This window comes from Sceloporus occidentalis, unplaced genomic scaffold (assembly GCF_023333645.1).
Source record: "Sceloporus occidentalis isolate IW3139 unplaced genomic scaffold, rSceOcc1.0.p SCAF_68, whole genome shotgun sequence".
Classification (NCBI taxonomy): Eukaryota; Metazoa; Chordata; class Lepidosauria; order Squamata; family Phrynosomatidae; genus Sceloporus; species Sceloporus occidentalis.
In genome coordinates this window covers 1,804,174-1,816,801 of record NW_028317048.1, presented here as the reverse complement: position 1 = coordinate 1,816,801, position 12,628 = coordinate 1,804,174, and the positions used below count along the sequence as shown (strand labels likewise).

The window sequence follows — 12,628 nt, the reverse complement described above, 5'->3', positions numbered from 1 at the left end:
TCAACATGTGTGCCCACGTCTGTTATAATGTTTCTTAGAGTTTGAGTTTGCAAAAATGTACAAAAAAACCTAACGTGCCAAAGTGTTTTTTTTTTAAGGTAAAGTATTTTCGTACATTTGTTAACACGTAAATCATTTCCATAACGGAGCAGTGGCATCTTACACTGAGTTTTCTGTAGTAACTGTTTCTGGTGTTTGGAATAAGTGCTGTAGTTCTTCTAGAGTTGAGGCTCCATTGGAATTATTTTATAAGATATAGATATTTCATACTGTGTGCTCAAGCAAAGGGCACAATTTACCACAATAACAAAAATGGTCAATTTTTAAGGTGCTCCTTTATGTGTTTTACTTTATCCAATTCAAGTTGGAAGGTACCCTTTCAAAGATATAAACAGTCGCAGCTCTTGCCCTTGTGAACGTTCTCACTTAAAGGAACACGTCCCTTCTGTTTTCATAGTAAATGCATATTGGAGTCCATTTTTTTCCTTTTCGTTAACTATTGAAGTTAGGAAATGAGGCTACCTGAAAACATAAAGCATACTTAAGTATGCTTACTCAACTGACTGAAGTGTAGGCACTGGTATGTATGCAGTAGAATTCAAAATGGACTCCATTGTCCATTAAAATGAGAAAATGGCGGAACTAGACTGAGTATTTCATATATAGTTTCTTTAGTTTTAAAATTTCACTCAGTATTAGATTACCCAAACTTTGTTTGCAAATTAAGATGTTTGTAATATGTAAAATGTTTATAAACTTTATTAATGTATTGATATTATATACACTTTTGCTTAAATCTAACATGTGCCTTATTCCAGATATGTTGAGGATCCCTTAAACATGTTTTTCTTGAGCATGTGGGTCATTTATTATAGTGCATCTTCAACAAACAGGGGATGGTGATTCACTTGCCTTAAATCGGACGGGAACCGGTTTTCAAAGGCAAACACTAGAATAAACCTGAAAAAACTAAACAACAACATAACAGATCTCATGGAGGAGCACAAGGAAAAAATGTGTAGTACTAAACCTTCAAATACAACATTTTATTGTAATTAAGATCCACTCATCTGTGAACAAAACCCTTTGTTTTCTGTGAAAATAATTATGTATATTTCCTTCAAACTATTTCAGAAACACCACAAGAAGTTATGTACGGTTTTCCCCGCTATAAATGTTTATTCAATGGTTTACAAATAATCTTAAAAAAAGATTTGCTTAAAACTGTGATTTCTTGGAAATATTAAAAATGTAATTAAAATAAAGTATGCATTTTCTACATTTTTTTGATAAACACATCCTTTTTATATATTTTTTTTCCAAAATGTCTAGGCCACGATTTTTTCTTCTAGAAATATAGTATATTTTTGCTTATTTACATAAAAAAAATTATCGGACAACGTTCAGAATCATGCTGAAGGTTGTTCTTCATCCTTGATATTTATTTTTACTTTGAGGCTAGCATGTGAGAGCTGGAAATCTTGATTAAGGCTCCCTGTTTCATTTTTAATTTGAATTAAATTTGCCTTGTATGTAATATAAGGTACTACATCGGCTCCCAATTACACGTTCTTTTACATTGGGCATGATGGGAGTTACAGACACAGCCGTTAAACTACCAGACTGAATATCCCTGATGGGATTTATTTTTCCATGTGATGTAGTAAACAGGAGCCATGATGTAATAGAAATAAAGAAGCAAAAGGTACGGGTCAAACACTGCCAGCTCTAACCCATAGATGCAGCTCAGTTGCTGATGGGCTGGAAGAATCCAGTTTGTAAATGACGTACTATAGTAATCTCAAACTGGATGTTACGGTGAGTGTTGTAGCTGCTACTTGCTCCTAAAAAGAGGACAGGTTGTTCTTGTACTGCAGAAAGCCTGTATTTAATTCCACGTGCCGCACCTATGTTCGTTAATAACCAGATTCGTCGGGTATTTCTAGACTAACATTAACCTACAATCATTCATCAAAGTTTCAAAGTTTGTTAGGTATACAATCTTTATTTAGCTATACTGGGCACTGCGTGTTATAGAAAAAAAATCACCAGCGGACAGATTTTCCAAGAGAAAACATCATGGACATCATAGGAGACATCATGGGAGAAAATAGCATTCCTCCTCTAGAATTTTGGTGGTTCCTAAACCTACTCGATGGTCCTAAGTTTCTACTCTACATATTTTTCACAGGGTCAATAAGTTATGGGAAATCAATATATATTTCATTCCAGAGAACTCCTTGGCTTCGACCCCGACTGTATTTGTTGTGGTTTATTTTATGTGTCATCAGAACCTTGAGACGGCCGAGTTATTTCACAATTGCCTGGGCTGTGGTCCTAATTTGTCAAGCGCTTCACCTTCTTTAAGTCATGTGGTTATCCTTTTTATTTAGTGGAATTATTTAAAGTTTATAATTTGCTCATAAGAATCACATGCCATATTTTCTTGTTGAAGAGGACCACAATCCTTGGTTAAGTCCTGTGCAAATAATGTGGACCTTTTTTTGTCAAATGGTCCTATAAGATTGTCAGGACTATGACCCACCAGCTTAATTCTTGTGGCATTTTAAGGTAATTTCTTGCTCTTTTAGTAGTTAACTAAATCATTACTATAGTGTGTCAGCCACTGGCATGGCTGTAAGCAAGTGGAGGCAAATTGGTGGTATAAGAACTCCAAGTCTGTGACACAGCTTGCAGAGGTTACCGATGACTTGTTATTATGGTCCCGGTAGATTAAGTTTACTAATATTCAGACTGATATCATACAACAGACATGGCACATGGTGTAGCCATTATCATAGTGATGGCACATGTGTCAAACTCATGTGTTAGACAGAACAATGCCAATTACTAGTTCTGAACTACAATGAACTCTTGGTATGGCATCTGGTTTTTGTCCTAGTGACCAACATAACTGCACACAGTACATGTACAGGACCACTCATTGAGTCAATGGGATTCTACATAAAAAAGCATTTTATAGGAATGGAATGGAGTAGAAACTTCGTGCCAGTAATCTGGATATGATAACTGAATGAGAAAATCTGGGTACCGACTAATACAAACAGCAAAGCGCACAAAGAATGCTTCAATCGGTTACACACTTTGCCAAAAGTTCTTGTACTGGTTGGGATGGGGTGTTTTGGAGGAGTGCATGACGTCACATATGCATTACATGAATGGTCATTGTTATGATAAAACATGAATCACATCACGTGATATAATGGTACAAAGGTAAATAAATCACATATTTTCCAAATAACTTTGTCACATGGCAAATTTTATTGAGAGGTTTCAATATTGACAGAACTTGAACATCCCTCCAACACAATAATGATTTCTACTATGTGACAGCAAATATACTTTGGTCTATCTACCACCCTCTCAACAACGTCCCTACATTACATTAACCCTCTAACACTGTAGTTTTAGATTCTGAACTATTGTCCTAGTGTGTTTGAAATAAACGCTCCTGTACTTTTAAAAAAAGTATTTCAATGTTTATATTACGTCCCACCCCTCTCTTCTTTCTTCCAAGCTATACGTGTGGGGTTCCCTTAGTCTTGATATTTTTTATCCTGCAAACCTTTTGCCATTTTGGTAGTTCTCCTCTAAATTCTCTACACAATAGCAATATCCTTCTGGAGACGGGGTATGGAGTACACAATACTCTGGACGAGGCTTGTAAAATGACAGAACACCTCCCTTTCTGCTACTAATACCTCTCGCTATACGACCCAATACCCCGCTTGCTTTTCCTTAAGCTTTATTGCATTGTCTGCAGCTGCCACACTCTTGCCCATTCTTCTAATTTACTAATATTCACGCTGTTGCTGACCTTTGTATCACGAGCAAAAAGACATACCCTACCATTAAGATATGTTGTTTTGCATAATGAGGTAACAAATATCCCTTATAGCTCTAAAACTATTACACCATTGTGATTAAAGTGTATGCTCCAAAAGCTTTGACCTCCATCAATTTCTTAGCTCAGTGGGTCAACAGGCCCATGACTCCAACTGACAGCAAATTGCAAAGGCTGTAATTTCTTTCTTCAGGACACAAAAACCAAGTAAATTATTTAAGGTTTCATACTATGGTATGGCATTCTTTCTAACATGAACACTGGCAGTGCTGTCTGGGATGCAATGCAACCCACTTTTTGAGGTGTGGATAAATAGAGTGACTTAATTGGGATTGTGGAGTGTTGGAACACATGAGTGTTCGGAAAGTGATCACATGGAGTGGTCTATTCTGTGTCTTTTTCTCTCTTAGATTTATTTAGTGTTTCTTGGTATATCCCAAAGAACGCGGAGTTTTCTACCCAAGTCTCCGCATTAATTACATACTGATTGTTCCCTGAATCCTTTAGCTGTATGTATTACTCTGATCACATTTGAATGACATGATCTCTCCATGTTAAACAGCACGGAATAGAACTGTTCCACGGACGTGGATCCATGCAGTGTCAAGATACAATGCATACAGGAGCATAGTGGGACAGCACCTTATGCTCAAGAGGTATTTCCATCACATAACGCAAAAAGTAACAGATATTCCATAAACGTATAAAAATATTGTTTTACACAACTATGCATTTTAGACTGCAGTACTCAGTACAATCCTAAACAGTCACATTAACAGTAAATATGAAGGCAACGGCCCCCCGATAAGTGCTTCCATGACGCTCTACAAAGCTGATAAGCTTCTCCCTCTCACTGCTATCGGACCGCCAGACTACCTAGCAGGCTCGACAGGTTCCTGCTGGGTTTAATCCTCATCCCGGCCGCTAGGGAAGAAATGTATTGGAAGCATATGAACATTTCCCCGATCGGAGCATGGCTGTCTCTTTAACACACCCGTGTCACACTAGACCCAGCAACCTATTCGTAGAGTCCACAGGAGAGTACGCATGAGAACTGTGGTTTCAACTCCCTCACAACACCATACATTATGACGGGCTTAATCTTGAAGGGCCCTGTAAAATGTATAGTTAAATCAGTGACATTTTTTTCTTCTTCAAAGTCTCCTCAACCATTCAATTATGCATTATACAGGGACAGGTTAGCCATCCTTGCTTACAGAACAAACACGTATAGAAGTATTCATCCACTCTTCATTCATCTTAAAAACAATAATTAACCCTTTGTGTGAGTGAGTAGTACCTTGCATATTGCATGATATATACGGGTTAAATCACTGACAGTCATTAACTAAGCTAACTAAAACGGGATAATAGGCACTAATAAAACAAAATAAGTTCCCTTACTCATATAAGGGAGAAATGTTGGTTCTAGATTTGTGCGTTGTGATTTTTTCTAGAAGGCTCGAATGTTATACAGTCGGACAAACAACGTATTTGTGTATTTCACACATACCACAAAGGGCTGGATTCAATGCCAACGATAAATCTATCACAAATAATTTAAGAACAACCCTTAATAGATTGCTTTGGAAAAAAATTAAATAATCCTGGTGATACATTTTATCTCTTGGCTTTTATCTCATATTTCCCACTACAACCAATGCAAAGACTGCTCTTCATTTACTTGAGAGTTTCTATTTAAAGCTAATGTCTCTTTAAGAAAAAAGATATTACAGCCATATTACCGAAAATGGTGTCTACAGTAAAGGTGGATACCTTTTATTGGCCAATATAGAAGAATATCTAAAGCATATATGCTATCGGGACTATAGGGGCCTCTTCAGGTCTTTCATCTGAAGAAGAGAATTCTGAAGTCATGAAATGTCACACTAGATCTTCTGCGTTGGCTTAATGAAAGGTATCACCTTAGACTAAAGACGTTATGTTCTCTTGGGGCAGTACGGTTTTATCCATATTCCGTACATCGAATGACTTATGATAGAATGATATCCAGCATTGCATCCAGCTTCATTATCTACTGGACATCCTATAAAACCTAAGTCACATAAAGCAAACAGAAGGATTCCTATCCAAAATCACCTAGCTAACCCTCTTCTGCTTTAATGGCTTCTGTCAAGGCAGGGACTCCTGTGTCATTTAGAAACACAGACCATGGCAGATAAAGACCAATCGGCCCATCCAGTCTGCCCATAATTTCTAATGTAACAACCTTAATCAATCCTTGATCTTTTCTTATATATAGGACAGCCCTATTCCTATCCCATATTTCCCTAGATTGCTTTGAGAAGTAAATATACTCCTACTGGTAAATACTACATATCTGATATATTGTGGAGGGGCAGCTAAGTATTATATACCAAGATCCAATCTTTTCTAGTTACACCCCCTAGCACAAGTGCTCTGTTCTGTATCTCTGTATAAAACCATAGCAATTATGTCTAGTATTTAGAATTCTGCTGGTGTAGAATTGAGTTTCTAGAATATCAGGAACTTTCCATTGTGCGCATTCTGGTATCAGAACCCTGAGATTATGTACAAAACCTGCAGAAACGGTGAAATGGACATCAGCACAGATCCATTTGCTTCATCATGAATTTCCTGCTGTATTCGTAGGTCAAAAACAAAACCCCATTGGCTGGGAATGCACGAATCAAAGTGGGCTTTAACCCAGAATACAATGCCAGTATTCCTGAAAAATAAAAAACATTAAATCAGAAAATAAATCCTCTGTGGTATTTCAGTTGTATGTGGTAGAACTGCATTCATTAAATATTGAAATAAGTTAAATATGTCACTAAAGTCTGCATTGTCATCCATGTTTCAGAACAAATGGCAGATCGTTTAACTACAACTCCCATATGATATATATATATATATATATATATATATTTCAATACAGGATGCATTATAAAAGCTACAGAGCTTTCTAATGGCTGCTACAGTAGTATTTAATAAAATATAACATCTTATAAATTGTTTTGTGAAAAACATTGGATAAGGGGAAAGTAATAGAGTAATAGTAGCCTAAGAGCACATCTCATGTGTTTAGTTGATATTGATACCTTTTATTGGCTAAACAGAGACTTCCGAGGTCCTGGAATAGTACATATTTACATATTTTTCTATATTGGCCCAATAATAGGTGTGAACTTCAACTAAATATGCAATTTGTGAAAAAGGATAACTGGTCAGATAGCACCATCTGCTGGCTACTGGTATATATTTATATATATATATATATATATATATATATATATATATATATATATATATATATATATATATATATATATATATATATATATAGTTATTTTTTTAATATTACCTTCATTCCTGACAATGTTTGAAAATGTTCCCATGAAGCCAGCTTGTTTTCCTGTGATAGAAAGGACCTGGATTCTGGATTTAACGCAATCAATAGGGAAAACTGCCAGCCACAAGGCAATCCCGCCAACACCTCCGCTTATCATCAAAGCAAATGGCCCTAGCGAGAAACAGTGATAAGTATCCTGTTACAATAACCACATCAACAACGTAAAGCTATATGAGGCACGGAGAAGCCGGGGTGAATGTGGACAGAGACAAACATTATCCGCCCCCCCCCACTTCATTCTACCCAGAGATCTCTCAGGTATACTCGCTAACCGGTGCTGCTCCCAAAACTTCCAGGACACATGTACGTTTCACATATAAACTGTTTGCTTACAGTGTAGGGCGATCAGCCATTTTTTTTCCAGGATACGTATACATTTCACATTCACCTCCACACACATCTTTGTATACCTGCATATACCTGTATAGTTATATGTGCCTCTAGATTGTAAGCTTGTTTGAGCAGGGCCCTCCTCACCTGTTATCTCTGTTAGTAAATTTGTTAAGTTACATACTACTTGTTGTGTTCTGTCCACCCATTGTACAGCGCTACGGAATTTGATGGCGCTATATAAAACAATAACCTTGTGGTATTTTTTTCCAGTCTTTCCTGGTAATGTTTTTCATTTAAAATGTAACCAGGTTTTCAATCCAAATGAGAATATTATATCTGGTTAATTATTATTATAAGGTCATTTAATTCAGCTGAATCAACAGCTTATGAAACCCAACAGATCTATGGACGCAAGTCATCCATTTAAAACTGAATTCATGGCAGATCACTTTGAAATGGCTAATCTGGCAATTCTTGCTGCAGGTCCAGTCTGACGTACTAATGCACTGCTTAATATCTTTTTTTCAAACGTGATTACAATGTGGCTACGGCACACGTCTGCAGTTTCTCGACAGTAAACAAGGCATGAGAACACACCTAAATCTTCTTTGGATTTTCCTTCTGATGCAAAAAATGTCTTGCTCAGTTCATAGCCCCCAAAGAAAAAGAAATAGCCTGGCATTTCTCTGCATATTGTACTTATCAGGCCCTGGTAGAAGCCCAGGGGCCCCTTTCTGTGGACAATTCCTTTCATTACTGACCACACTGTGCTGAAAGAAAGAAAACACAGCTGTTATTTTCTAGATCAAACACACCTTACTGCTCATGCGCACTCTTGTCAGCAGCTAGCCTCATAAGCAGCCAACTTGGCCATTAAGCCAAATGGGCCACATAAATACACTCTGCAGAGCAAGGAGAGAATGAATGGACTCTAAGATCTCATCTAAAGTACTCTCATGCATTCTCTGTGCACACATTAGCATTTCTGTCTTACTTTTGCCCTTGCACTATCTTGCCAGATAACTGCAGCTCGTGCATGGCCTGGAGTCTGCACTTCACCAGTTCTGTAGGACACAGTACCAAGGCAGCGAAAACTGAAGCTAGTGAACCAGCGGCAGCACTCTGCAGATCACTGCAAAAAAGGGAAATAGAATCTGTGATACAAACAAATACAACAGCAAACTAAAAACAGACAAAAGAATGTTATATACTGCCTCTAGTGGAAGTATGAACCTACTGCATGCGGGAAGTGTCTACAAAGTTACACAACCTTGGACAACTTGTAAATCTAAATTACATACATGACTATTATGTTTTGTTACTGTAGCACCTGCCTATGATCTCAGAGTTGACTTTTGAGAAGTTGGTTGAGCATCATGGAAGTTGAAGTCCAGTGGAGATATAAAACCAGAGGCTGCCAACGACTAGGAAAGCAAACATTTATTCAATGGGGCAAAACAAAATCTCTTACATCAATTGTGAGAAACGCAGCATGGGGAGAATCATTACAAGGTGGACGGTTGGAGGATGACATTCAATTTAAAGGTCCTGTGCTACTGTATGGAAGATAATTACCAAGCTGATCTAATAAAGACAAACAGAAAGAAACAAGATTTTTTTTAAATCTCCCAATCTTACAAATTTTAATTCTGCCGCTTAGTAACAGGAAGTGACGTGTCATTTAGTCATTTAATCTATTGTTTTACAGCAGCCAACGTATTAGTATAATGTATAACTCAGGGGCATCCAGCATTTATTGCTCCAGTCACTGTTGACCTACAACTACCACAAACATCAGCCAGCATGTGAACGAGGATCGGCTGGTTAAAGATAATGGAAAGAGTCGCTGAGCATAGCCTGAAGGGCCACATGCTGGAAGTCATCACACCTTCCCAAAATGTTAAATGGTTCTTTGTTTTAGATGCGGTGGTTAGAGGTGGGGCTTTACCTAGACCCTTTTATGCACCGTTGTGACCAATTGTTGGCTACAAGAAAAATAATGTATTTTACTTAACACCTTAATGACAAAGCCCGTACATGTACGGGCTCAAAATGCATTGTTTTCAATGGTTTTAGGGACCGCCCATTGTCCTTAAGGGGTTAAGCAATGTGTTTCTTATAGATACCTATTTGTAGTTTATATACATATTGTTTAGTGTTTTTAGGCTGTAAAACACAATGATAGACTCATGTCCAGCAAAGTAAGCTCCTAGAAAAGAAGATCAGGGAAAGAGGAACACTTGGGAGATATGAGTCAGTGGTGAAAGTGTGTGGCACAGCTGGAATCAGACTGTTCCTTCTTAGATAGATCCTTTTGTCATCACCTTGGCTTCAGTTCAATTTGCAATTAGAGATTTAGTTGGGCTTCATTAAAATATGATAGGTGGTAGGCAGTTCTCAAAGTTGGCATTCTGCTTGTTTATTAATAATGCATCAAGATCCAATTTCTCTTTTCTGTTTACTGATGTTACTTGTTTTGACTGCTCTGCTTGTGCTAATGACAGATCCACAGGTATGATATACTCTGCCGTATCACTGAGAACCTCTTCATTTAAATATATATATATATACACATGTGAGCAGTTACACTTTACGACAATAATGAGTCACGTGTGTAGATTATATATATATACACACGTGACTCATACTTTCCAGCTTCCCAACCAATAACCATGCATTGTAGATTTACACTTTGCTTATTGTCTTAAAGTGTAACTGCTCACATAGATGGCTTTTGCCTTTGTTTTTTGTTTGATTAGCCTGGTGTCTTTATGTCACCTTTCTCTACAGTAAACACTTAATTACCCACATGTACTTTCTTAGGAAGAAACATTCTATATAAAAGGAATTCTTATATAAGTATAAAATACTCTAATGTAACGAAGTAACTCATTTGCGGTGATGCATTGACATCGTCAGCTGTTGGCCACTCACCTTAGAGGTGCATTCTTCTCTAAGCCAGCGACGCTCCTGACGATTCTTTGGCAGAATCCGTAGCTCATGAACAGTACAGAGTTCTCTGCTATATTGGCCAGAAGAGCTGGGCTGGTTCCTTTGTAAAGGCCGCTGAAACCAACCTGATGGTATGTCTTCTTAGCGCAGTCTATGAGTCCCCGGTACAGGTTGGGGAAAGTCTGCATTTTCACTTTGACCGTATCAAAGGGCTGTCCACTTAATACGCACGCCGTTCCGCCTGTGTGAAGAGACTATTTTACCTCTACTGGACAATGAATATTTACAAAACCCCAACTAAAATTATGGCATAAAAAACAGTTTTCCAGGTGAGTAGCAGCTGCGTTCAATTAGAAGCCATATACTAATAGATTGTAAGCTTGCAAGATGCACAATATCTTCTCTTACTGTATTGGCAGTACAGAACACACATTCTCTCTCCCTCGCAACTCCTCTCCTCTTCTAACAGGCACCGCTAACACTAGGCTCACCCCTGACACTAACACTATACACCAACATACACTCTAACACCATACATCAATACAGACATGCTAACAGCATACACTCACACATGATAGCACCATACACTTATACACACTTTAACATGATATGCCGACACACTCTCATGCTAACACTATACAGTAACATACTCTAACACCATATAGTAACACACTCGCGTTAACAACTTAATTCAAAAAGTAATTCATACATGTGCTAACATTATACACTAACACACATACACTCTAATGTCATAACACAAATATTCTGAGACCATGTGATAATACACGCCCACACAGACACCATACACACTCTCCAACACTATACATTAACACATACAACCACTATAACACTATGCACTTACAAATAGACACACTCGCTCTTACTCTCACATCATCAGTACATCAGCACTCTGTGCGTGAGCTGCTGCCCCTACTGTTGGATCATGTAACACGTGTTGCGTGACTCCATTGGGCACTTCAGTGACTGGGCTGATAACTGGGTAGATAAGACTGTGTTTTGTTTTCTGTGCCATACCTGCAGCTCCTGCAAGAAGATCAATTGTGGCTTGAATGGCCGGATCTGGTGCCATGTTTAAGGTGCTTCCCTTCTATCTGTGAATCAAATGTTAAAACGGTTAATGGTAAATGTCTTAGTTAAAAACTACACCCTTTTTATCTTGAGATTTAGAAATGTACCGTAGTGTGAATTTATTCGTCAGAGAGATAGGTTTATCAAAAGGCCCCTAGGTAAATACACAAAAAGTAAGTAGTAGCAAATCTAGGTGCCATAGTTGTTACAAGTGATTAAATAATTCTTAAACACACAGTGATGTGTTACATACGTGGTAATCTAAAATGAGAAACATGTTTTAACACAAAACCAGATACTGTAACATCTCAGAGTATCCAGAGTCAATGGAATGCAAACCAGTGGTTGCTATAGGGATAAAACCTGTTAACCCCTCAAAGACAAAGGTTATTTTTTCACTACATGTTTGTCCAGGAGTAATTTTATGCTTTTGAGTCTATTCACTGAGAATATATATATATATATATATATATATATATTTACTCACAAGTGCTTTATATATATATATATATATATATATATTTAGAGAGACATCATGACATCATCCCCAAAGCGTGTAACATGTTTCGCATCTTTCAAATATCTGAAATATCTCTTTAAGAGTTTAAGAGTTGTAAACATAGCCCGCAGTGAGTATGTGATAATGTGCCGGTACATACTCATTCCTTTAATAAGTCAAAGTTAATTACCTACGGGTGATATTTGAAGCTATTTATCTAGACAAACCCGATATGTAAGGGTTACTTGGGGGAATATGTGTGAAAATATGGAGGTCCATGCGAGGTATTCAGTCTGGAGAGCTGTGAAGACACATGGGAGAATATGATCCAGCTTTACTTATGGCTGTACATTTATAGCACACCCTTCCTACATGCCGATGAACTCAATAACCTCATGGAACTGACCTTGGCCTAGTTTTTTATCCAGGAACTGTCACTGACATGTGCTTACATTAATCATTAGAACCCAAGAAGCCCCTCTCTATGTTTTCCTAA

At 37.6% G+C, this 12,628-nt stretch overlaps 1 protein-coding gene across 1 annotated transcript; it reads right to left on the bottom strand.

Moving 5' to 3' along the window:
• Positions 1 to 6,450: 6,450 nt before the first annotated feature.
• Positions 6,451 to 11,634, bottom strand: LOC149286486 (mitochondrial ornithine transporter 1-like). The gene is made up of 6 exons (XM_089494005.1): positions 11,580 to 11,634; positions 10,527 to 10,785; positions 8,587 to 8,724; positions 8,190 to 8,362; positions 7,212 to 7,370; positions 6,451 to 6,575 (listed from the first exon to the last, which is right to left on the bottom strand). The coding sequence occupies exons 1-6, from the start codon at positions 11,632 to 11,634 to the stop codon at positions 6,451 to 6,453; spliced, it is 909 nt and encodes a 302-aa protein (XP_089350131.1).
• Positions 11,635 to 12,628: the final 994 nt, after the last annotated feature.